This window comes from Coenobita brevimanus, chromosome 63, assembly GCF_032717465.1.
Source record: "Coenobita brevimanus isolate Jiangsu-jjx chromosome 63, ASM3271746v2, whole genome shotgun sequence".
NCBI classification, from domain to species: Eukaryota; Metazoa; Arthropoda; class Malacostraca; order Decapoda; family Coenobitidae; genus Coenobita; species Coenobita brevimanus.
In genome coordinates this window covers 41,874,682-41,901,595 of record NC_137016.1, presented here as the reverse complement: position 1 = coordinate 41,901,595, position 26,914 = coordinate 41,874,682, and the positions used below count along the sequence as shown (strand labels likewise).

General features: G+C 41.5%; 1 protein-coding gene across 1 annotated transcript in view; it reads left to right on the top strand.

The window, feature by feature from the left end:
- Positions 1-20,460, top strand: part of LOC145404358 (ataxin-10) — a 32,122-nt gene extending 11,662 nt beyond the window's left edge. Inside the window, exons 3-10 of the mRNA XM_080275881.1 lie at positions 4,850-5,024; positions 7,387-7,691; positions 10,026-10,124; positions 13,569-13,827; positions 14,523-14,582; positions 15,690-15,789; positions 17,883-18,073; positions 20,159-20,460. Of these exons, the coding sequence (XP_080132007.1) occupies positions 4,850-5,024; positions 7,387-7,691; positions 10,026-10,124; positions 13,569-13,827; positions 14,523-14,582; positions 15,690-15,789; positions 17,883-18,073; positions 20,159-20,428 (1,459 nt within the window). The 3' untranslated portion in view covers positions 20,429-20,460. The remainder of the gene's footprint in view (positions 1-4,849; positions 5,025-7,386; positions 7,692-10,025; positions 10,125-13,568; positions 13,828-14,522; positions 14,583-15,689; positions 15,790-17,882; positions 18,074-20,158) is intronic.
- The last annotated feature ends 6,454 nt before the right edge of the window (positions 20,461-26,914 follow it).

Genomic DNA, 26,914 nt, shown 5'->3' with positions numbered 1-26,914 from the left:
CGTTTTCTCTATGACCATACCATCTAAGCATAAACTTTTCTTCCATATCATCAGCAGACCTTAATACGCGTCTTTGTTAAATTACAGTTTCTTATCTTACTTTCTCTATTCAACACACATTTTTCAGTATCCCATTAACACTGCTCTGATTTACTTTTTACTCATTCCACACTGAAATCACTCACACAGTATGTTAATATAAAAACTAACTCACCTTTATGCAATCCTTTTGTAGTTTTAATATTTTTTTTAAAGACCATCATAGCACCAACTAGCTTTCTTCCCTGAGCCACTCAGCCTATCACGTAATTTGCACATTTACCTCTCTGTTATGTTATGACACTGAAGAACAGTACTTAAACAGATTAGTGGTAGATGATGGCAACCATCATCTGCTCATTTGATGTAGTGCTGCCCACTTCTTCTTTACCCTTATCATTCTGTTTGCTCTCCTTTCTTTGCATTTTCCTCTTTCCCTGCTGTCATTTTGTGTTAATCTTCTTTCCACTTCTGGTGGCCCTGCACCGAGTGACAAGTCTAATGATGTGATGTAACCCAGGAAACCATTCGCAGCCAGATCATGGGTGAAATGGAACCTACTGTGGTTCCTCTGTTAATTGGGTGGAGAGGCACAAATATGATTTCCACACAGGAACTTAACTTCCATACTTTTCCTTATGCCTTGATGTGGTGAGGTACTGTCAACTGTAAGTGAACCCAAGTTCACTGTATGGGACAGCCATGCAGGGGTGGTTGGTTCTGTCTATCTACCTATCTATTGCCAGATCCCTCAATCCCGTTTGGGGTGGCCACAAACAAAATGCCTCCACGTCACCCTGTCCCTCGCCATTTCACTGCCCTGTTCCCAGCTCACACCCCCCTCTCTCATATACCTCTCCACCCCATCCCTCCATCTCATCCTCGGCCTCCCCCTCCCTCTTCCCCCCTCCACCTCACTCACATACACTCTCTTCATCAGTCTTTCACCCTCCATCCTCTCCACATGGCCAAACCACCTCAGTGTGTGGTTGGTTGCCTGTAGTTATTGGGTCTGCCCAACGAGACAGATGGGTTGATCAACAGCAGCAACTTACACTCATTGTCCAGTTACTAGTAGCAGTAATCACTCCAATATCCGATGCAATAGAGCCATTGGTAGGTCCAGTTATTGGTTTTGTCCGGATATTGGGCCCCAGCTTATGGACTTGTACTTATGGACCCTAACTCAGAGAAACACCTATACAACTCCCTCTGGACATGCATAGCACCTATTTAAGACCCAAATCACACCAATAAGGCACATAAATGACTGAAATAAATGCAGAAGAAACATAAAATGAGGGTTTAGAAGTATGTTCGTACATTAATAAACATTCTGGTACTTATGGACCCTAACCTAGCCTAACTCAGAAAAACACATTCCTACTGCACATGCATAGCTACAAACACCCTATTCACACCAATAAAGGACATTAAAGAGTGAAATGAGGTAAGTATAGTATGGAAAAAAGTACGGTATGAAACATTCTGGTAAGCATAGTATGGAAAAAAGTACAGTATGAAACATTCTGGCTACTTACAGCAAGTCCCGGGCCACCTCGATGAATAACCGCCTCCTCTCGGACTCTGACAGTAAGAACGATTTCCTGAAGCACTTGCAGTACACTCTTCCTGAAGTCTTGCACTGAACTTAGTCAATAACACACAGATGTCCGTTCTCTTCACAGTGTTCACTTTTGTCCAAATAATGCTCCATTGTAACTTAGTGTTGCACATTAACTTTTCCCAATTTTTTTCCATTTTCCAAAGCCAAAACAAAGAAGTCTGTTTATGTTAAATTTCTTTTCTACTGAGTCTTTTCTCTCAGCTTGAAAACCTTAACACAACACACCGTTTTTTTCACTGCACAACACTCAAAATTCCCGTGTGGTCTAGTGGAGAAGTTCTTGCTGTTTATTCAAAGTCAGAGTCCGAGAGTATCACTGGCAGGCGACCTAGGGGTGCATCGCTGGGTCGTGGTGATGGCGTACCCACTGCGGAGGACTCTGAAGAAAGCCGCAAACTCACGTCGAGTGGTGACTCCACCGTGACTGGTGTGCTGGGCTGTGGCTCGGAGCATGAGGGCCTGTCTTGGGGAGGCAACGGAGTGGAACCAGGGCTGGGCACAGCAGGGGTCACGGGCCTGAAAAAACTGTCAATCGTTGACTGACGCAAGGAACGACAATTCTGATGATTGATGATGCGCTGCCTGAAAGCACGCACTTCCTCCATGAGTCCCAAGGGCCCCATCTCCCTGTCGCAGTCCGGGTGTTCCAGGTAGTCTAGGACGAACTCTAAATGTTCCCAGAGTGCGCTCAGCTTGGGGATGGCTGGAGTGGTGTCCTGCTGAGAGGAGTCCGCATCATCGTCGCCTTCATCGTCGGAATCTTCAAGTTCGGTACTGACACCAGCAACCGAAGATGCGATCTCGATATCAGACAACGTCTGATACCCAGGATCGCCCTCCTCGTCGTCCATCCACTCACGAACATCGTCCACATCAACATTGTCGCCGTGCGTACGTAGCCGTGCATGGAAGTCATCCACGTCAAACCCCAGAAAATCGTACTCCACATCCGTTCCGAGAAGCAGACGAGACCAACCATTTTCAAGAGTTTTCACAGGGACTTCCTTCCATGCACTAGCCCAGTTGTACAGCGCAGACTTGATGTTGTGGCGGCGAAGGTTTTCCAAAGTCCGCTTGCCCCGTGTGTCCCGTCCTTCCCTGCGCTCATCCTGGTCCTCGAGAACAACCATCACCTCGTCCAAGAACTTCCGACAGTATAGGCGCTTTGTTGCCACGATCACTCCTTGGTCCATGGGTTGAATGAGAGCAGTCGTATAGGTGGCAGAAACATGCACCTAATACGGCCATTCTCAGCAACCAAGTCCTTGTCGCACGGGTGGGCAGGTGCATTGTCGAGCAGAAGGAGAGCCTTTACCTGGTCGCGAGGGATTCCCAGTGTCTTCGTCTGGTAATGGATGACCTCCTTGACGAAGTGACGGTGAAACCAGTCTTTGAATTCACAGCTGTGAACCATGCTTTCAAAGAATGGTACCAGACGACAGGAAGGACATCCATCATCCCACGAAGGCACCGAGGCTGCTTTGCACGGCCAACAACAACGGGCTTAAGCCGGTGCATGCCGTTAGCACTGGCACAACACAAAGCAGATATCCGTTCCTCGGAAAGCTTGCGGTCAGGTACACGCTTCTCCGTCTCCTCGGCTAGAGTGTTCGTTGGCAGCGAGCGATAGAATAGGCCAGTTTCGTCAGCATTGTAGACTTGACCGAGAGTTAGGCCCTCCCTGTCGATCAAGCCTTTCACCTTGTGCCGAAACTCGTCAACTCCATCCTCGTTAGCGTCCAATGCTTCGCCATGTGCTTTACGGTTAGTAAGGCCATGTCGCAACTTGAACGCGAAGAGCCAACCCTCGGATGCCTTGAAGTCTAGGGCGTCGTGAAGCCTTGCGAACTTCTCAGCAGCAGCCTTCAGCTCCGTTCCACTTACCATCACACCAGCTGCACGTTGCTGTCGATACCAAATCAACGTGGATCGGTCGATTTCTGCAAACTTGAGGGTAAACATAACCTTCCTTTCCACGTTGCGTTTGCTTCTCGACGAGAAGTCAGTCGTGTACTGCATGAGTTTGTCTCGGGAACGTTTGATATCGAACAAAGTCGACCGGGCCAGGTTGTACTCGCGGAGAATGCGGGAAGAAGGCCAACCCACATCAACTTTCTCCAATATCTCCCTTTTCTTTTCCAGAGTCAACACCACTCTCTTCCTTTTCTCAGGTGGTGGGGCCATCATCACACACACTAAGAGGAGGCCCGAGAGCAGCAGGAGGCCCTGCAGCAGGTAGGGCACCACCACAAAAGCGAACACGTGGGCAGCCATTGCGAAGAGCGTACGTCCAATCGCGGTGAGAGACAGGCGGGAAGTGGGGAGGCTGCAGCAGCACTCTATCGGACGTCGGAGGAATGACGCACCAAAACAATGCTCTCCCACAGCGTGCGACAAGTTCAAATTACGGACGGGAAAAAATCGTTTTTTTATTTTTTATTTTTTTGGGTTTTCGGACCATTTTGGGAATGTTGGATCTCAGGACAATTAGGTCCGGGTAGTGGGGATGTTCGGTTATTGGGCGTCCGGATATTAGAGTGATTACTGTACTGTAATGAAACGGTCACACTGTGTGAATGGGTATGAGCAGGGTGGTGAGAACGTGGGATATGTACAGTATACATTCGTACATTATGAGGATACGAGGAGAGATGAAAGGTCAGGAAGGTATATGAGTGTGATGAGGTATGGAAACTGTGGAAGCTGAAGAACTGACATATTACAGAAGTGGCTGGATGAAGTATGGATGTAGATGCACATGACAGTGTGACCCCCCCCCCTTTTTTTTTTTTTTTTTTTCCCACAGGCCATTGTGGAGCACAGTTCATGTATAGATATTTAAACCTGTTAGAGGTTGAGCTGAGAACTGTTATAGCCTGAATCCAGAGTTAGTGGATATATGGCCTGTTAAATTGGGTGCTGTGTTGATAGATCTACCTAAGCACTTAACTGTTTCACATTGCAGCTCCTTCATGCTCTATATTAATGGGATATTTTCCAGGGGATGAGTTATAAAAGAGATGTCCAAAGATGGCTAATGGGGTTAAGATGAAATAAATTTATGCTGCATTACTGTTTCATGAAAGAGATCATGAAGAAGAATATTTATTGGAATTTTAAAAAGTGTGCATAATCTGATGTGTTGCAAGTATATTATGTCATTTATATCCCTTAACTTCTCAGATGGGAACTTAACCCTTCTGTCCTGTATCACATCTGTGGAGTGATTCAAGGAGAAGTTACCAAATGGAAGCATGGTGTTGGGAATACAACTTCACTAGACAGTCTTAATGTGGTGTTGGCTTCACTCAGGTGTCTCAAGAATACCTTCCCTCATTGCTCCAAAAATCAGCTGCTGGTAAGGTTTCTTATATTGGTGGAGCCCAAATTTTGAAGGCTTGAATGATTGTGTGGTCCATTTCATTGGGGACTTTTCATAACTTTCTTAAATTAATTTGTCTCTTTCTTAGCTGTGGATCCTAATCACCATATTACTTTTAGTGAGGATTAGGGTTAGGCAGTTTTAATATTTTACATTAGTAAGGTACTGTATACTTTTTTCTTTCTCAGTAGAGGGTGCTGCTTTACTCACTGCCACTGGGTCAGTGGCAGTTCTTTAGTACATAGTACAGTACAGAGCAGGGTCATGAATGAAGGGATTATTTTAACATGACTAAAGCAAGAATGTTATTAAAGTTATTGAACTGTTGGGGATTAAGTTCTTTTGCTTCGTTCATAATTATTAGCCATGTTTTTTGCATTGGTTTGTTGTTATACCTTATTGCTTTATTCAGTACAGTAGTTAATCTTTTAAGTATATTTTTCCTATAGTACCTCTGGGAAGGATTTTTATTTTTATTTTTTTAATGAACTGTTGGGAACTAAGCTCTTTTGCTTCATAATTATTAGTTATGCTGTTCTTAGCATTGGCCTGTAGATATACCTTATTACCATATTCAGTACAGTAATTAATCTTTTCAGTAAATTTTTTTCATAGTACCTCCTGGAAGGATTGTGGAAGTTTTATATGCATACAGTGTGGATTTAAAGCTTTTAAATGCTGTAAAGAGTTTTTCCTGAAGGCAGTGAAATTTGTATGAGCAGCTAGTTGTTGGAATGAGTGGCTCATTATCAGCGTATAGTGAGACAGAGGTGTGTGATGTTCCATTGGCTTCTCAATATATATATGGATGGGATTATGAGAGGTTACAACTTGATTTTTGGAGCAAGGAATTGGGTATACAGTAAATGGTGAGGAGTGGAGTATCTCGTATAGCTATGATATATGTGGATGATGCTGTATTGCCTGCTAGTAGTTAACAGACACTTTGCACAATGGTGCAGAGTTTTGTAGATGTCTATGGCTCTCATGTTTTTAAAGTAAATGTACCAGTAGTTAAGAGCAACGTAATAGTCGTTGAGAGAGATGGTGACTCTCAGTATGATGTGCTGGTAAATGCGGAGACCTGAATTGGTGGGGGCATTTAAGTTCCTTGGTACAGTGTTAAGTGACAGAAATAAATGTGCAGAGGAAGTGGAAAGTAAGGTGGAATGGGGAAGGAAGGTTACTGATGCTAGGAAAGCCTTGATATTAAACAGAGGTTTGAGTGTGGAGACTAGAAGAGGATGCATGAAGCTGCGTCAGCGTGCACATTAATGTATAAATGTAAGACCTCAGTGTAGCATGAGAACAAAAAATCAAGAGTAAGAGCAGTAGAAATTGGATTATTGAGGAATATGTGTGTGGATTGCATAGAGTGGATGTGAAAAATGTAGAGCATGGAATTCTGTTGTCGAACAGGATTGACGAGATCTTAGGTGGTATGCAGGGAATGGATGTAAACAGTGTGGGGGTGGTGGTTGTTGTGACCCTAGGCTTGACTGGACATGAAACTGATGGACTGCAGGGTGAAGCTGCTTTTATGCTGTCCCCCATGCCTCTTCTGGGAGGTAGAGAGAGATTTGAGTGACTTTTTGAATAGAGTTGAGGAGAGTGTGGTAAGATGGTATAGTCATACGGAAAGAATGGATATATTAAGATGGTGAAAAGGGTTTATTTATGTTTGAAGGTGGGAAGAGGTGTGGTAGCCCAGAAGTTAGAGGGATGTGGTAAATGTGTTTTAAAAAATGAGGAATGAAAGTTGATAAGGATAGGGAAATGACAGGAGATTGAGTTGCTTGATTGAATTACGTACAAAGGAGCACAAGACAAGTGTTTGGCATCCCCCCCCCCCTTTTTTTAGTTGATGAATTGACTGTCTGGCAGGTAATATGAAGCACATGGGAAAAAATCCCCCCCCCCCCAAAAAAAAAAGTAAAATACAATAAAATGAAATAATTATAATAATTGTAAATTAATAAATACTGTAATTGAAATAGTTAGGCCTGTGTTGTACAGTGAGGATTTAGGGGTTTGAAAGGTGAGTGAATGATTGTTTGGCCCGTATCACTGGGTGTGCGGTTCATAGTTTTGTCCTCTGTTTTGCCTACTTTTTCGTTGCCTTCTGTACCCCTCTGCATCCCATCTTCAGGTGGGAACTGAATATCTTGATGGTGATGATTAAAATTAGTGGTCAAGTGATTGGAAATAACTGTCATCTCATTATGTCTGGTTCCCAAGAGAAAGCAAAATGTTGGAGATTATGATTGTTTTTCCATATGAAGTAACATCTGGTTGATTTTTCCTTATCTTTATATGATTTTTTGATCCATTTTTTCAGGTGACAGAATCTAAGGATCTACTGAACCCAATAATGTCATGCACACAATGGACATTTTCACTGGAAGTCATTGAGGAAAAGAAAACAGTGGTGAAGAAGCTGGAAAGCATAAGTGAAGACAATACAAGTCCCAGTAAGCCTGAAGTTGTTAATAATATGCAAGATCCTACAAATATAGGAGATCCTGAGTGGAAGGAGGCACATTCTCTCTTGGCACTTGAATGTGTCATGTGTCTTGGGAATATGGTTGCTGCCAACACCACAGCTAGAAAAATTGTTTGGCCTTACTTACTACCATTACGTCAGTAAGTAAGAGTGCATGTTTATTGTTTACTTATGTTTATGTATAAATTACAGTATTGCTTTCTTCATTATGTTAATGATGGATCTCTTGGGAGAAAAAATTATTGCAAGAAATAAAAATGATCAGATGAAATATGTATGAAAAAGTGCAGGAGAAGACTGGCAACCCTTTTTAAACTGCAGGGTTAAAAAGTTATGGAATGGGAAACCAGCAGGTGATGTTGAGAACTATGCAGTGGGGAGAGTGCAGTGAAATTTGTAAAAAAGCTTGAAGGATGGATCTGTACTTGTGAAGTGGAAGAACCTGTGATCAAGCCTTTGTATAAAAATAAGTTTTCAGATATGGTGTTTACTTCACTCAATGTAGTGCTGCACTCGGGTGTCTGCCCTGTCCTCTCCTCCATCCTTCTTTACTTCCATCTTCTTCTATCTTTCTTTCCTTCATTCTTTCCTCGTCCTTCTGCCTACGGGTGACTTTACACACCCTCTTCTTCTTTCATTCCTCCATTCTTTCCTATTTCTTCTGCTTGTGGGTGACTCTACTCTGAATGACAAGCCAAATGGTTTCTTGTACACCAGGAAGCTATTTACTATGTTGGGTGGTAACCATAAAACCAAATTTTGGGCCTGGTGGTTTAGTGGGTAATTATTGTGCTCCAATCGGATTGAGCCGGTGAAGGATTATATCCAAGGGATGGTTGGGGTTTATTACTCATGTAATGCCACTCAGGGATGAGTGAGGTTGGTCACTCTCATCTTAAATGTCAGGACCAACTGCCTAGCCCCGGGCTCCTACGCTCCTCATGGGGCAACGTAGGATTGGATGATGGATGGATGGATGGATAAATTTATTGCATGCTGATGATGCAGTGCTACTTGCAAATACTGGACAAGAGCTTGGTAGACTAGTGAAGAGTTTTGTAGATGTCTGTGACTGTCATGCCTTGAGAGTAAATGTAGAAAAGAGTAAAGTGATGGTTATTGAGAGAGAAGGTGACTCCCACTGTGATGTTACAATGAAGAGAGACTGGAATTGGTGAGAGAGTTCAGATACTTGTGTACAATTATAGAAAAGAGGAAAATGTGTAACAGAAGTGGAAAGTAGAGTGACACAAGGAAGGAAAGTAGCTGGTGCTATGAATTACTTGATAAGAGACAGGGGCTTGAGTGTTGCAGTTGCACAAGGCTTGCATGAAGGAGTGTTAGCGTCAACTTTAGCATATGCATGTGAGACTATGGTGTGGCATGAATATGAAAAATCAAGGGTGAGAGCAGTGGAGATGGGACTGCTGAGGAATGTATGTGGAGTACAGAGAGTGGATAGGATATGAAATTATGTGATTCGTGAAGATGTGGAGGGAGGAAGCCTGTGGACACCAGAATTAAAGAGAGTGTACTAAGATGGTACGGTCATGTGGAAAGAATGGATAACAATAGAGTGGTGAAAAAGGTATATCAGAGTGAATTTGAAGGAGGGAGGAGGTGAGGTAGACCAAGGAGAAGGTGGAGGGATATGATGAATGAGTGTGTGAGGAAGAGAGGTATGAAAGTTGGGAAGGCTAGGGAACTGACAAGAGATCGAGCTGGCTGGATGAATGTTGTGAGAAGAAGTGCATGATTAGAGATTTGGCACCTCTTTTTAACGTGACAGCGTTCGGATTGACTCTATCAGATATGTTTATGTGAAGCTACAGAATGTGATGAAAGCTTTTGGCATATCAGGTAGAGCCAGGATTCCGAGGGCTTGAGCAATGAATGACTGGAAGCATGACCTATTGATCTGGGGAAACTTGGGCTGTCTGGACGTTGCCACTCCTCATTGTGCCGTAGGGTGGGAAAGAAGGTCCAGATGATGATGATAAAGTTACCATTCTGTAACCCTACCGTTTATCCATTTGTAACAGATGGCTTTGCTTAAAATTCATTAGCTGGCTCCTCTTATGGCCCTTCATATGCTGTTAAGGTTTATTAATGTTCTTGTACATTCATTTGGCCATTGATAACACTTTCAAAGTGAAGACGTCTTTTAGTTTAGTCTTGCTTCAGCCAGGCATACTTTCTCACCTAATGAGAGCCTCCTTATGGTAAATGGGTTAATGGAGGTTATATTTATCTGCTCCAGTTTGAGAAATCTCTCAAAAGCTGACTAAAATAGTCAGAATCTAGGAAAGAATAACATATTTTGTCTTTGCAGAAGGGGCTACCATTAAGTATTTTTGTTATGGAATCCTATTTCAATACAGTTGTGTAATCAACCTAGCTTTCAAGTACAGGTAATCAGGACAGTGGAAGCAATATTTTGCAGTATCTTACATACTTCACATTTTTCTCTGCAGGCAAATTCTAGATTACAAAGAGTGGCGGATTTCCCAGGCAGCTTGCATGGTGCTACACAACTGTCTCTTGGAAGAGCCACTCAGAGTGGAGCTGCTCAGGTTAGACAAAGAGTACTTATTCAGTGTCACTTTATGCAAAATCATATAGCCTAATGGAACACCGTAGTAATAAAATTATCATAGGTTAGTATCAGTGTCAGTAATTGATTATGATATATTGTGGCTTTTACATGTCAGCTTTGAGGCACTGATGTACTAGGTAATGTTCAGAACTTCATTCCTTGTAGTACTATTGCAGTTTATAATATTTCACACACAAGAGCTTAGTGTATTTTATAGACATTGTTTCTGTTCAAACAGTTGTAACCTCAGTAAAATTGTTGCAATAAGTTACTCATATATGGTATATCATCTGCTGCGTAGATGAAAGATAGTGGTAGATATTTATCTGGTTTTATTATCATGTAATCTGTATTTACATGTCATGTGTGTATAATGCTGGTACTGTACTTTTGAGTTGTGAAGCATAGCATTGTTTATTGGTATTAAAGTTCTAAAACAGAATCATTGTTGAGGAGGAGTATAACTTCATGGCCATCATCAGAAAATTATTGATAAGGCTATAGTAGAGTTGTTGTTGCTCAACCTCGGTCTGCCTGATCAAGCAGACCTGTCAACTGCAGGTAAGCAACTGCCTCTGTGGGGTTGTAACATAGGCTACCTACACAATTTTTGTTATCTCTGCATCTTAGTTTGGCATGTGCTGTGCAGTGCACCATTTTGTGTGTTTTGTTGTGTGGGCCTATTCTACAAGCTGGGCATGTCATCTGGTATTCCACCTAACCTAGATCTAAGCAGGTAGCTGAGGAGGGCTGGGTGATATCCTGCCCTAAGTTTAGTTTGGTGAACTCAGTCATATCTATTTAAAGACACCCCTGATGGATGGATGTTAGGATGTTGTTTTTATCATTGGGTTCTGGTTGAGGTGTTGTATTGGCCTGAGTCTGAAGTGGCTGCAGCATGTTAGATGTTTCTTCATTACGAGTGTTATAACATCGAGAGGTGGGGTATTGTTGTAAAGTGCTTGGTAATGTTTGTGTAGTGACTCGCTTTCTGTGCCTAGGTGTGTTGTGTGGGTGTTTGTCACATAATGACACTGTGTGTTGTGTATTGGCACAGGCTGCTGCATAGAATTGTGTACCTCTCATATTAAGTAGTCTCTGACAGGGAGGATTTTAGTTTTAGAGGGAAAGTGAGTTGTGGGAGTGGATTTGGTGCTGCCAGTAGTGATGTGTATGGCATTGTTCTGTGTAGGTTGCAAGTTTGTATAGTGAATATTAGACAGGATTGGTCACCATGTCAGGTGAGGCATAAGACATCACTGATCTAATGTATTGTTTGTATAGTAAGGAGTGTTTCATTTTGTTGTCCAGAGTGTTGCTTTGTAGTTGCCCTGAGTGTATTGAGTCTGGGGGGGCATTGTCTTCAGATGTCTCGTACGTGGTCCCTGAGTGTGAGTCCAGTGTCACACATCACTCCAAGGATCTTAGGGGAGGGGTTTTGTGGCACACATCTATTGTTTAATGTGATGTGAGGGTAGTATCTGTGTTCATGTTTACTGCTGGTGATTAATGTGGTGGTGGACTTGGTTGGAGCAATTGTCAGTCTGTTCTTCCTGAGCCAGGTGTGCAGTGTGCTGAGGTAGTTGAGGTAGTATGTGAGTGATAGGGTAAAATATTAAAAACTTTGCAGTTTTACTCATATACAGTATATTGTACAGGAAGTGGTACCATCCAGGTCCCATTGCTGGTGAAAAGGGATAAGGGGGAAACAAAGTGTTTGTAACAAAGCTAAGTAGCCCAAGAATCGAATTCTGGTACTTCCTGTCAATGATGAATGGAGGAGGAGAATTAGTGATGTTTTCTTTACCATGTAGTATTGACTCCATACTCATGTGTTATTAGTAAAGTTCATGTTTGAGATAGTAAAGTGGCTCTTATGATTGTGCGCTTTGTAATTGCAGAAGTATTGAAGAGGAAGATAGGTTTTGGAATTAGCTAGGCAGAGCAATAGTACACTTGCCAAGTGATCATTCCAGAGATATTGCTGCTACAAGAGAGATATGAGTGCACCTCGCCAGGCTACTTTGTAGCCATCACTATTCCATGCATCATTGCCAATACAAAAGAAATTTACAAATGACCCACAGTGCCTTGACTACTGTAGCCCATCACACCATAACACATTCCCCTCATGCACTTCACTTTCACCAGATAGTCCTTCAACAAAACTTCACCAAAACATCTCTGGGAGTGTTCAGCTGAAGTGCCTGGTTGCGTGCAATCCACTAGGTTCAAGTCGAGATGAAGTTAGGTCACAACAATAAATGTTGAATTGAATGGAAAAAATTAAAAAAAGTTTATTACAGCTTCTGCAATTGGTATGTTGTGCCATGGGAAAATGATATTGGACAGTAGGCGAGAGATACTTATCGGGAAGAATATTATTTATTAAATGTTACTGAGGCCTTGATCAAGCTACAAGAGGACTTTATGGTATATTAGCACATTTATTAATGTATGAGTACTAGACTGGTATGGGATGATTTGGGAAGTCTGTTTATTACAGAGTAAAAGAGTGTTTGCTTAGATGGTTATTTTGATATGAACAGAGTGAGTTTGAGGGTCGGAAGAGGCATAAAAGGCCAAGGTGAAGATGGTTTGATACATTAAGTGAATGTAAAAGAAAGCGAGGCATGAAACTGAGGATGCAAGTGATGTAAGTGAGGATGGAGATGTGAGTGACAAAGGTTGCACACCTTTTTTATCTTTGCAGTCAGTAGAAGTCCGATAGTGTTAGGGTATTCTCATCCACCTTCTAATGGGAATTTATCAGTGCAGTGAGGTCTCTCTATCCCAATGCAAATTGTTTCGTTTCATTTCATTTATAAAGGTTTCATGCATGCAAGCATGTTGGAGCCTTTATAAATGAAATTAAATGATATGCATTAGGATCAAGAGAATTAATTAGCTGCATTGATAAGCCCTTATTAGAAGGTGCCTTTTTTGAACATTCCTGTTTGCTATTAAATCTACAGTAGACTTTTTTTTTAATGTCATTTCTACAGGCTTTATTGGATACGTTTAGGTGAAGCTACAGAATGTGGTGAAAGTTTTTGGCGTACCATATAGAGCCAGGATTCTGGGGGCTTGAATGAGAAGTGAATGAAAGTGTGTCCCATTGAACCGGGCAAACTTAGGCTGTCTGGATGTTGCTACTCTGCACCATGCCCTAGAGTGGGAAAGGAGGTCTGGATGATGATGGTGATGATGATCTACAAACAGTTTTTAAAAATATCTTAAAGTACCATTGATACCTATAAAATTGATTTGCCTGTATCACCCAGTTTAAAGTACCAGTTGTGAAAAAATTGTGATATTTCAGAACATATCTTATAGTGAGGACTGCACTTGCAATATTAGGATTGGAAAAGCTGCACAGTTGCCATCTGTTGATTTATTTTATATATTCTGTTTTCCACAGGAGAAAGGACTTGAGCAGTATTGTGGCTCAGCTCCTTTCCCTCTATTTCAATGAAAGTCAATACTCCTTCTTTGTGCTCCTGTGTCTGGAGTCTCTGCTGAGTGCTGAGGGTACTGTATTGGTGTGCTGGCCAGAACTGAGTGGAGCACAGCGCTGTTTAACCTTGGACATACTGAGTACCATGCTGACCAAGTTGAATGAATCTCACCTTCAGTCCCTTTCTCCCAGTACTGTCACCTTCCTGACACACATGTTCAAGGTACAGTAACATTTATTTCTATTTACTGTACTGTGTTCCTGTTTTAATAGCATCAGTACAGTTTAATTTCTTTCTGTTGTTATTGCGTCTACCAAGCAACTTTATTCATTGTAGTGGAGACATCTCATAGTGGTGAGGGTAGAAACAAAATATATTAACTCCTTCAGGAATTTTTTTGTATTGCAACTTGTACGTTTCTTGTTGTTAAGAGATTAATTGTGGTATGTAGCTTTGGGTATACGTCTGTGTGTTTATGTATGTGCATTCCCGTGTGCTCAGATGCATTTAGGAGATGTGTGTGTGCATACATGCATGAGAGTTACTAGTGGGGAAATACTGCATTTTGGACATAACTAATGTTCAACCACTCCAGCTTTTTTACTACAGTATAAATTACCTTGATATATACAGTCAGGCTTTTGCATTGTATAAACTTACATGTTTCATGGTATGTTTGTGCTTTTATATTTTTCAAATACAGAGTGTTAAGTTTGGAATGTTGAACTGATTGTCTGAAGGTCACAAATAATGGACATCTTTCAGACTTGGCTTCCCATTTCCCAATGTGTGTGATATTTGTATACAGTACTCATAAGTGACAGCTTTAATCTAGTGTAAAAAGTTTTAATGGCTGTAAGCTGTTTCTGTATGATAATGGAATACTGTATTTTTTTTTTTTTTTTTTTTTTTTCCAGAGTGAAGCAGACAAGATCCTGTGCACTCATGCTGGTCAGCTTAATCAAGAAAGTTCTCAGGTAGGTAAACCAAATTTATCTGTACAATAGCGTTGCAGAGTTTTAGTATATTAGCAGAAATAGATTATATTATGCTAGTTCTGGATAAGTTAAGCAGTATAATACTAATATGGTACTGTATTTGCATGCAAACTTATTCCTACCAAAAGTGCAAAGATCCTTCATCTTTCAAGCCCTAATATGTTGTTAGGTCAATTTTGGCATCAATATCATGTCATGCTACTACAGTATCAGTGATAACACAGTAGATCCTCAACATACAGTAACATATTGCATTAACAAAGCCACATTCATCATGCAGAAAATGTCAATATGCAGATTCCCAATTCAGCTGCAAGAATTCTGATTTAGTGAACATGTTACAGTGAAGAAATCATGTGTTGTATTGGGGATGACCTCTCCAGTTATCGAGATAGATCCTCAGTTGGCTTGTGGAGCTCATTTTACTTGATATGATTTTATTATATAGTATCACCCCGTCGCGCTCTTGTACCTTCCCCCTTCTTAGAATGTTATGAGATGCATGCAGGAAGATCCAGGGTGGACCTACTGCTTAGCCCTCACAGAATACTCTTTAAACAAGCATATGTTGAGATGGTGAACTCACAAATATGGAAGACTGACTGTACTTCTTATAACTGTACCATTCATTATGCACATTACTGTACGGCATACATTTATACATGTTCTAGGATCTGTTTATGGTGTTTCAGGGAAGGAAAAGATCATTAAGTTGTTGTTTTGTGTGTTGTAGATGGCTTATATATAATTATTAGTAAATTCCAGAGTAAATTTACATTTGGAGAGTATGCTTGGGTATTGGTATTTTTGTATGTCCTGGGGAACCCCTACAAATTATGAGGGTAGACTATACAGTAAATGCAAGACAGATTTCAGTATCACTGTTTTGGTTCCACCCACAGGCTTTTACATGTTTGGAGTGATGTAGGTGTACAGGGTACTTTGTTATTATGTTTTGGTAATACTGTAAAAGAAACCTGATATCTTTATCATTGTTTTTACCTTTCCCATTCCCTTCAAGCATTTCTATTCTTAGACTCATAATCTGTACTTTGTTGTAAACAAGACTGATTTCTTTTGATCAAGGTTCTAGCCCGAGTGTTGAGCTTCGTGTGCAGTGCTGCTGCTGCCGACACTTGGCGTCCACAGCTTCAGGATGACACCAGCCTTCTTGTCACCTCTGTGTGTCAGTAATATAAATTTTAAAATAGTTGGAAATGCCATTTTCAGTCTGCATTTCCCTCTGCCTTTAACCCTTAGTCTTTTAAATACAGTGTGTCCTCGTATTACAATATATATAGATCTGGAGTTTGGCTTTGCTTTAGATTTGACTCATTCAGTATGCTGACACTCATCCAACCATCCATTCAGCATCCATTTTTTATTTACTTATTTGGACTGCAGGTTCCCAGGGCTAGGGTACTTAGTCCAGACATTTGAGACAAGAGTGACCAGCTGCTTTTATCCTGAGCAACAGTATGTAAGCATCCCTAGTTGGCCACATTCAGAAGGAGTGCTTTGATCCACTAGACCAGTTAGTTAAATGGTTACCATCCAGGATAGAAAATGATTTCCTGGGTTAAGGGAACCAGTTGACTTGTCACTCGAGTCACTTGAAAACAGCATTACATTAGGTGAGTGGATGGTGGGTGCCCCTACATACCAAGAATATCAAATATTGCTAACCTTTGTATTATATTCTTGCTACTCCTTGATATTTTTATACAGCTTAGTTGAAACAGCCCTATAATGAAAAAGCTAGAAATAATCGCCATTAACCCTGTCTGTATGGTAACACTTTTTCCCTTCAGCACGTGGAAGATTCCTTGAACTGAAACGGCTGGTGTAGTGCTGATACGATTTCCTTACCTGGTTTTCATTATTTGGCATTCTGAAGGTTCTTTATTAAGATGATGTAAATTTTCTCAATAGATTGTTCAGTTCAGTAGACAGGGGAGTATATGGGATGTACTCTTAGTGCTCATAGAAGGTAAATGTGCTAGGCAGAAGGAAGGTATTAGTAAAGATTTGCAGTATAACCATAGCTCAGAGGAAGATTACAGTATTTGATGCCCAGTCCTAGAGATCATACAAATGTTTGCTGCATCAAAAATGCACATTAGTTGTTATTGCTTGATGCCCAGTCCCAGAGTTTACAAATTGTCTGTAACAGAAATACCCATTATTTGTTACTACTAGATCTCCAGTCCCAGAGTTCATTGCCACAGCAGTGTGGCCCTTATTGATGACCAGTCCTGGATTTTATACAAGTTTGCCACAACACAAGTGTCCCCAAGTCTTTCTGTGATCACTCATCACTCCCACTTTTATGATGTCCCCAGCAGATGACTTTTCACTCCATTTTTTTCCTCACTACTTTTGATCTTTTTTTTTTTTTTTTCCCCCACATCACTTCTCTGCCATCTCTGTCAGTCTTTCAATCTTCACCTATTCAAGTTGTCTCATCACATAATTAAATTTCCATCTACATATATATATATATATATATATATATATATATATAGGTGGGGGTGCTCGCTATCCACTCACTCGATGTAGTGCTGCTGTTGGGTGTCTGCCCTTTTCTCTCCATCCTTCTTTCAGTCCATCATCTTCTGTTTACCTTTCCTTTATTCTTTCCTTGTCTTTCTGCCTATGGGTAACTGTACACTCCCTTTTCTGTCTTTCTTTCCTTCATTCTTTCCCCTTCCTTCTGCCTGTGGGTGACTCTTCACTGAGTGACAAGCCAGATGGTTTCCTGTACATCAGGAAACCTTTTACTACACTGGGTGGTAACCATATAACCAAATTTTGGCCCCTGGTGGTTTAGTGGGTAATTATTGTGCTCCAATCGGATTGAGCCGGTGAAGGTTTATATCCAAGGGGTGGTTGGGGTTGATTGCACATGTAATGCCACTCAGGGATGAGTGAGGCTGGTCAGTCATCTTAAATGACGGGACCAACTGCCTAGCCCCGGGCTCCTACGCTCCTCATGGGGCAATGTAGGATTGGATGATGGATGGATATATATATATATATATATATATATATTATTTTTATTTCTAACTGTTTGATCAAATCTTTCTTACTGGTTTTTCTAAGGAGAAGATTTAGTACAATATCAGACTTTCCACAAATGAGAGAAATGTTAACTGTGATGGATATGCCATACTTTAATAGAAGCTGCAAGCCATACAGTATCATCTTTAGTCATGGTATTGTAACTCGCAGGTTTGTTATCATGTTCAGTATATAAATTTACTCTGTGTCTGTTTACAGACCTCTTGCGTTGTATGGCTGACATAGGGAAAGAGGGTGACAATGCATTCACCCCTCTCAGTCGACTTTCGGATCTGCATGATGAGGAGCAGATGGTCAGTGCAGCCAGCCACCCCACTTTTGGTTTCAAATGTGACCTCATCCGGCTCATTGCAAGTCTAGTCTACAGGCACAGACCCAATCAAGACAAGGTATGGTTTTTGTTAATTCCAGCATTACATAAGGTCTGTTTAAGATGGATTGCAATTTTACTTTCATTATTTCCACTGTCCATTCAGTGGTATAGAAGCTTTCATTACTGCATATCTTTATCCACTGTACATTTTTAGGGTGGGATAGAAGTGTTCCAAGTGTTTTAGCACAATTATGGTGTGTTTGTCTCAAGTCTCATGTATTTTTTTTTTTTTTTTCCCTGCCTTTATAATGTGCACCGGCATATACTGCTCACCCATGATTTGGCAGGGGATATTTAGGGAAAAAAATTGCCAGTTTAATTTACTAATTACTCCTATTCAGCATCCGCCAGTAAGTTGTGAGGGAAAATAATTTTGCATTAAATTGTTTATTTTATGTGGAAATACACAAATATTCAAATCTTTCAGCACTGCCTTGCATTCACCAGCGAGCGATCAGCTGACCTTTGTTTGCAGTCTGCTGATGTGCCTAGTGTGGTGCAGTCATCCCATCCTCCATATGTTTGCATATCTAACCAACAGAATGCATAGATTACTGTTTATTTGTGATGCAGTTATGCTAATGCACACTCATCTGCCTGCATTATTAAAATAGTAATATTTAGTAAGGCCAGCGGGTGATTTGATGATTTGATTCAGTCTGTTGTGACCTTTGCTCTCATGTTTCATCTTTATTTGCACCATTCTGGCGAACTGGGATTTGTGGGTACCAACCACCTCAACCTGTAAGCTAACCCCAAATCATGACCTTTGTGGTATTAATGCACAAGGTGAGTTTAGAAGCAAAATTTTCGGGGGGATAATGTGCATAATATGGTGGGAAGTACAGTAAATACATGCCACTTTACATACAGTACTGTCGTCACCAAGTGATTACTTAACTGCGTTGTTGTTTTTGTTGTTGTAGTTTCTTAAACCCAGTCTGTCTGGCTGAGCAGACCCCCCAGTTGTAGGTAAGCAGCTGTCCCTGTGGAGTTTCCCACAGAACAGATCCTGTATATCATTCATGTTGTGTCTACATCTTAGAGTGGCTTGTGTTGTGCATTGCCCTATTATGTTTGTGGTGTGAGCTTGTTCTACAAGTGGGGCACATGCCATCGGTGGTTCCACCCAACATGAATCAAAGCCTCATGAGTTATTACATGTGACATACATGGTCTTGGTTCATCCAGCAAAACAGTTCATTCGGCAAGGCTCTGGAACCAAGGGTGTCAGAAAATTGGTGTTGTACCTGTGAATGGATAGATAGATAGTTGAGGGGGAGAGAGAGAGAGAATATATTTTGTCATGTGTTATACTGTATTGCTGATTTTTCTTCATTGTACCAAATGTTAACCCACTCACGCACCGTAAATTTTCTGTAAGTGTGTGTGACATGATCAGAGAAAATGCCACGAGGGCAGGCTGGACTCCGGCGCAAAGGAAAACATTCCCATGTATTTTATTTGTCCCGGAAATTGGTTATAATGATATAATTTGTATACCGTCATCTTCTCTGATGTTTATACTGTATGATAAGCTAATAAAAACACACAAAATTATTGAGTAAAAGTACTATGAAAGTACCAAAATGAGGTGAGAATATTGTTGTTCAACAGTGAAAATTACTCCCCTACACTCTAGCAAAAAATTTTGCCCGTATAATGCAAGAGCTAAACATATGTCTAAATGCAGAATTTCATGAGCTTTCACTTGGTGCTGTCGGGATTTTGATATGACCAATAGTTTTTGAGTAAATTGCCAAAAATCGCGCTCGTGCCCCCTCCCCCTCCTGAACCGAAAACCGAGAGAATGCCGACTATTTGAGAGTGTTGGCCTGGAAATAGACACCTTCCCCTATGACTCACCAAATATTGATGCATTTCATGATAAAACATAATTTTTGGTGAATACTTTTGTCCAGAATCGTCTAATTGGCATCCCTTCAGACCAGCACTGACAAGTGCATCATAGGTTCCTCTTCAGAGTAACACCGTTTTGACTCGTTTTGGGTCATCGTGCACAAAGGTGTTAACTTCTTCATTTTGCTGTATTTTGCCTTGTTTCACTGAGTGTCTAATTTAACTCCATTCTGTTTCCTAGGTCCGGGACATTGATGGAGTCTTACTGTTACTGGAAAGCTCTCAGTTTGATGCCCGCAACATTCTCATAAAAGAGGCCTCCATATTTGCTCTACGTAACCTCTTAGAAGGCAATACAGAGAACCAAGAATTGATCAAGAGCCTCACACTGCAGGGTGTAGGAGATAACCCAAGCCTCAGGGAGCTGGGCATGGAGGCAGTGATGGAGGAGGGGAAGGTCAAGCTAATACAAAGGACTCCAGTCATAACAGAAAGACAAGAGGATTTGTAATATTCATCATGTCTATAACATTCCCAGTTGCTGTTAATAGTAGGTATGTTTTATGGATTTACCCAGATACCAAGTACCCCAGTGGTGTAGTGAGTTTGGGTGCTTCAGCTGATTGTGACTTGTACATGACTTATCTCTAAAGAGCGATTGGCGTTTGCTGCTCATGTCATGTGACTGTGGAGTGAGCTGGTGGTCATACTTGCCATAAAGAACAGGATTGAGTAGCCTAGCCTTAGGGAAACAAGGATGTTGTAGGTGGGGGCTTTCACCATCCACCCACTTGATGTAATGCTGCTTTCAGGTGTCTTCCCTCTCCTTTCCTCCATCCTTCTTTCCTTCCATCCTCTTCTGTCTTTCTTTCCTTCATTCTTTCCTCGTCCTTCTTCCTATGGGTGACTTAACATTCCCTCTTCTGTCTTTCTTTCCTTTGTTGTTTCCTCATCCTTCTGCCTGTGGGTGACTCTGCACTGAGTGACAAGCCAAATGGTTTCCTGTACACCAGGAAGCCATTTACTATGCTGGGTGATACCCATATAACCAAATTTTGGTGCCTGGTTGTTTAGTGGGTAAGTACGGCGCTCCAGTCGGATTGACCCGGTGAAGGTTTATATCCAAGGGGTGGTTGGGGTTGATTGCTCATGTAATGCCACTCAGGGATGAGTGAGGCTGGTCACTCTCATCTTAAATGTCGGGACCAACTGCTTAGTCCCAGGCTCCTACGCCCCTCATGGGGCAATGTAGGATTGGATGATGGATGGATTTATTATTTTTGAGGAGAGTGTTTGGTTGGCACAGAGAATTCATTAAAACCAAAACTTGATATATTGAGGTTCAGAATTAAAGAAGGCTTGCTATGGTACCATTACAAGGAGGAAGGAAATGAGGAGCTGGAAACCTCCATCTTGCGATTTGCATAGAGATGTGGCAATTGTAGTATAAGACAAGTTTGTTGAGGGCACAGCTTTGTGGGCCTTCCCTGGGATACGAAGGTAGAGGTTTTACGTGGGACTTCTTTATTGTTTTGATTCATGGTCCCTGAGAAATCAGAGAGCCTTGGTGTAGTTCTGTTCACTCCATGTAGACTTGGAAAACTGGATTATGGTGAAGGTGATAATATTTTTATTTTCACTTACTATCCCTAAGTAATTGTTGATGATTATCCTTCTTTTTCATTGACAAGAGAGATAAGTGTAGACATTTTGCTAGATGTGAGAAGGAGGTGGAAAAAAAATTGGTGAATACAGTTGAGTTTTTCCAGAAAAATTTTTTATATTGCTTTTTCAGGGGAACTTCATAAGAAATGATAACCAAAACTAGACACGAATAAACTCACCTGTGTTCACCAATGTTTTCTTCCCCCTCTCTCCTGTAAAAGAGATAAGCTGATAAGTTATCAGGCTTTAACTGTCTATCACCAGTGATTAAGGATAACATTCCCTTAGTCTGTGTAATGCTTTTGAAGTGAAAAGTCACAATAAGGATGTGGTTGTAAACAAAATTCACACACTAGATGGTGGTAGGTGGAGGTGCCCATCATCTACTTACTTGATGAAGTGCAGCCTGTTTCTTTCCTCATATCTGTCATTCTTTTGCTGTGTTTACGCTCGTCTCTTCCTATTTTTTCCCATTCTTCCTGTAACTGTAATACTCTTCCTTCCACTTTAGGTGGCTTTGCACTGAGTGTCAAGCCAAATGGTTTCCTGTTACTCAGGAAAGCATTTACAGTGCAGGGTGGTAACCATATAACCAAGTAATGGGATAATATGGAGCCAACTGTGGTGCCTCAGTTAACCTGTAGTGTGCTAAGGACGTCGACATATGTTCTCTTCTAAAATGCCAGTGAAGTAGCTCTATGTCGTGCAGCATTGAGACATCATTGCATGCAACCGAAGCAAAATGAAAGGTAATAACGTATGTCGCTACCTTCAGACATTTCTCCACTACGCTTACAACACTGATTTAGGAGTGCAGGAGGCGGCCAACAGTCTTCACAGGTTCACGGCTGCTTTGCTGTCGCAGTAACCTCAAAGATTTCAGAGGTTGAGTGGCACCAACCTGACTCAATTCAACCAACCTTCTGGCTTTGGTGACTAATTTTATTAGTGCCAGGGATCTTATATTGATATATTAAGTCCATTTGGTCAGAAAAAAAATAAAAAATCCAAATTTGTCCGGCCTAGTTCCCCCCTCCCCCCCAGCGTGGTATGGGTTAACTAGTTAGACAAACAAATGTGCCTTCCATCCAGGAATCAAACCTCTACATTAGTCCCTGCTCCTTACTGTGACAAGGCACTGTGTGCCACAAGGAATCGTTGGTTCAGTACACTGGTGATTGCTTGTCCATTGCTTGCCTGTGGTTGATCAGTCTGCTCAGACAGATTGGGTTGAACCACACACACACACACACACACACACACACACACACACACACACACACACACAGTCCACAGAGAATTGATTAATTTTTCATGTTACCCATCCTTTATTGCACCATCTGGAGTGTAGGGATCTAGGACTAAGCTGCTTAATCCAGACTTTTAAGGTGAGAGAAACCAGTTGTGCTTGCTCGAGTGGTGTTGTGTGAGTGGAAACCCAAATCACCCCTCAGATTTAATCACGTAAAGGCCATTTCCTGGTGGATTATCTTAACTCACTAAACCACCAGGTGTTCATTTGTTTATATACAGTAGTTACTATTCATGTTAGTCAATGTTTCCTTAAGTAAAATAAACAAAAAATTATGTCATCAGTGTAGATTCACCCGAAAGTTGCATTGCATTAAGTTAGTGGATATGAGATGCCTCTACCATTTTTTCATTACTGGCACTATAGTTAAATGATAGTCTGGTTGATATGTAGAACAGTTGGTCATTAAGGTCACCAGTTGACCATTGGTAATATGGTTACCATCCAGAGTAGCAAATGGTTTTCTAGGTTACATAAAACCATTTGGCTTGTCACTGTGTAGAGGCACGTGAAGGTTGAATGACATTAAAAGAGAGAAATTGTGTGTGTGTGTGTGTTTTTACCTAGTTGTAATATACAGGAAATGAGCTATGCTTGTGGGGTCCCATCTCCGTGTTTCAAGTCAAACTGCTTTGAACTCTTAAGTTTTTGGATTGGATGATCTCTGTCCAGGCTGTTGTGCAGGTCAGTGCATCTATATGGAAAGCTGTATTTCTTGATATCCTTCAGGCAACTTGGCTTTTTCAAGTTGTGATATATGGGAAACGAGCTACGCTTGTGGGGTCCCGTCTCAGTGTCTCAACAAGTCAAACTGCTTTGAATTTGTTTAGTTTTTGGATTGGATGATCTCTGTCCAGGCTGTTGTGCAGGTCAGTGCATCTATATGGAAAGCTGTAGTTCTTGATATCCTTCAGGCAACTTGGCTTTTTCAATTTCTCTCCATGTCCTCTTGTTACTCTCTCATTCCATACAAACAGATCTTCCTGTCAATTTTGTGTACTTCCATCACAGTCCTGAACACTACAATCATGTCACCCCTATCTCTTCTTCTTAGGAAGGCAGACCCAGCTTTACTAGTCTTTCCTTGTACAACCATCTTGGTTGCTGTTCTTTGTATTCTCTCGATCTTGTTTATATCTTTCTTTTGATGTGGGGACCAGACCACTGGTGCATATTCCAATCTAGGGTGGATCATAGCCACTATAAATTTTTTCATCATTTCCTCGTCAATGTATTGAAGTGCCACTCTTTTGTTTGTCAGGAGCATATATGTCTCCCCAACAGTCTTGTTAATGTGATGTGTGTGTGTGTGTGTGTGTGTGTGTGTGTGTGTGTGTGTGTGTGTGTGTATTTATCTAGTTGTAGTATAAAGGATTTGAGCTAAGATTGTATTTCCTGTCTCCATACCTACTTTATCCAGTCTCGTTTTAAACATGGATGCCCTTAGCTTGCATTACCACCGCCTTGCTTCCATTTCCGATATCTATACAGCAAGCTCTCACATATCACGCGAATATTGACGTACAAGGTCCAACTTTGTGAGATTTTCGCATTGTAGGGCCACATGTTTACACGTTAAAGGGTTTCATGGTACTCAAGCCAGCCCCAAGTTCGCATTTTGGGGCAGTTTTCAGGGATTTTTCTCAGGACACTTACCTACCTAATAATGACTTCATTACATACAAACACTGGATGATTCCTCAACTTGAATTGAAGAGGGTGTGGGCTTCCTTGGGGGAGGGGGAGTGAGATTCTGAGGCAGGGCAGGACTTCTACTGGTCCCCAAGTGGCCCCCCAAAAAAGCAAAGATAACACACAGCACGTGTGGAGCCAGAGCATGGGGAGAGGGTATTCTCAAGTGGGGCAAGAATGCTCACTAGACTGTGACAACAACCTGTGCAGACACGTGACAGTCATACGTCATTGGCTGATACAACCCGCATTATGTCTATTCCCACCACCTTATGACCAATTTTTTCGCACGATGACCATTTAAACCGTAATTTGTGGCCTCAGGCCACGTAATCCCTATCGTCGCAGCATAGTACGGTTTTCAAAAAAATGGGCAGGTTTTTTCACCTTCATTATATCTGTCATTTTTGCATTTTGACCATTTCCTGGCCTCAAAAATTGCCTTCCATGTTATGTGAGGTTCGCACACTCAGATTGTGCATTAAGTGAGAGCTGACTATTTCCATTTGGGAACTTAATTTTTCTGCATCATTGAGACACCTGCTTTTCCTCAATTTCTGTTCAACCCTCTTGCTCTTCCATCATCTATTTAAAAAAGATCGTCTCTGTTCAATCATTTTAGACCTCTTACACCTTTGTACACCATAGTCAAGTATCCCCTGTGCCGCCATTACCATAATGTGGGTAATTTTAGCTTGCCTAGTCTTTCTTCATAGGAAAGCTATTTCATTTCAGGAATCATCTTTATGGCTGTGTTTTGTACTTTCTCCAGCTTACTGATGGGTGTGTGTGTGTGTGTGTGTGTGCTCATACATGCATGTGCATGTGCTTGCCTGCCTGTGTGTGGGTGCATGGTTTATGCTTAATGAGATGGAGCCAAGAAATTTAGAGATATGAATGACAAGTGAATGGATGTATGACCCATTTCACTTGACACCATTGATTTTTTTTTTTTCCCCCCCCTTACTAGATGATGATGGTGATTGTCATCATCATCATTATCTAATCCTGTGTTGCCTCATGAGGAGAGTAGTAACCCAGGGCTAGGCAAGTTGATCCTGACATTTAAGATAAGGGTGACCAGCCTCACTCATCCCTGAGTGGCATTACATGAGCAGTAAACCCCAACCACCCCTTGAATATATGCATGCACTGGCTCAGAGTGACTTGGAGGCGTTTTGTCTGCGGCCACCCTTTGCGGGATTAGGGCGTCGGGCTATAGATAGATAGATAGATAGACTGGCTCAATCCAATTGGAGTGCCTTAATTAGCCACTAAACCACCAGGTGCCATGATTTGATTATATGGTTACCACCCAGCGTAGTAAATGGTTTCCTGGTGTACAGGAAACCAATTGGCTTGTGATGATTTTAATATATATATCTATATCTATCTATGTATGTTTGTGGTAGGTGGGGGGGCTCACCATCCACTCACTCGATGTAGTGCTGCTCTCGGGTGTCTGCCCTTTCCTCTCCATCCTTCTTTCCTTCCATTCTCTTCTGTCTTTCATTCCTTCATTCATTCCTTGTCCTTCTGCCTACGGGTGACTTTACACTCCCTCTTCTGTCTTACCTTCAGTCTTTCCACTTCCTTCAGGCTGTGGGTGACTCTACACTGAGTGAAAAGCCAAATGGTTTCCTGTGCACCAGGAAACCATTTACTATGCTGGGTGGTAACCATATAACCAAATTTTGGCACCTGGTGGTTTAGTGGGTAATTATTGCTCTCCATCAGATTGAGCCGGTGAAGGTTTATATCCAAGGGGTGGTTGGGGTTGATTGCTCATGTAATGCCACTTAGGGATGAGTGAGGCTGGTCACTCTTATCTTGAATGTTGGGACCAACTGCCCAGCCCCAGGCTCCTACGCTCCTCATGGGGCAATGTAGGATTGGATGATGATGAATGATATCTATGTATGTATGTATTTATGTATCTATCTATCTATGTATATATCTATATACAGTGAGCCCTTAATGTTTTGCGCGATGTGGGTTCGCAAATTTACCTTTCGCAGGAAAGACCAAAATTTCCAAGAACTTATCTCTCACTATCAAGAATTCACCTTTTGCGTCAGTATATGGAGTGCCGGTGGGCAAGGCGATCGTCAGCTGTTGTCCGCCATGTTTCCACAGTTCTCATCAGCTGTGAGACTGTGTGTATGATGCTCTGGTAGTGATGGCAACTGCAGTCACTTTTTTTTTTTTGTCTTTCCCTTCGTTCAGCTATTGTTCTCATTTGGTCTGCCTGTACTGTATTATGGCTTCTGCTTCATTCATTGGAGGACTGTGTAATAGTGGTGACAGTGAAATATTGGGAAGTTCAAT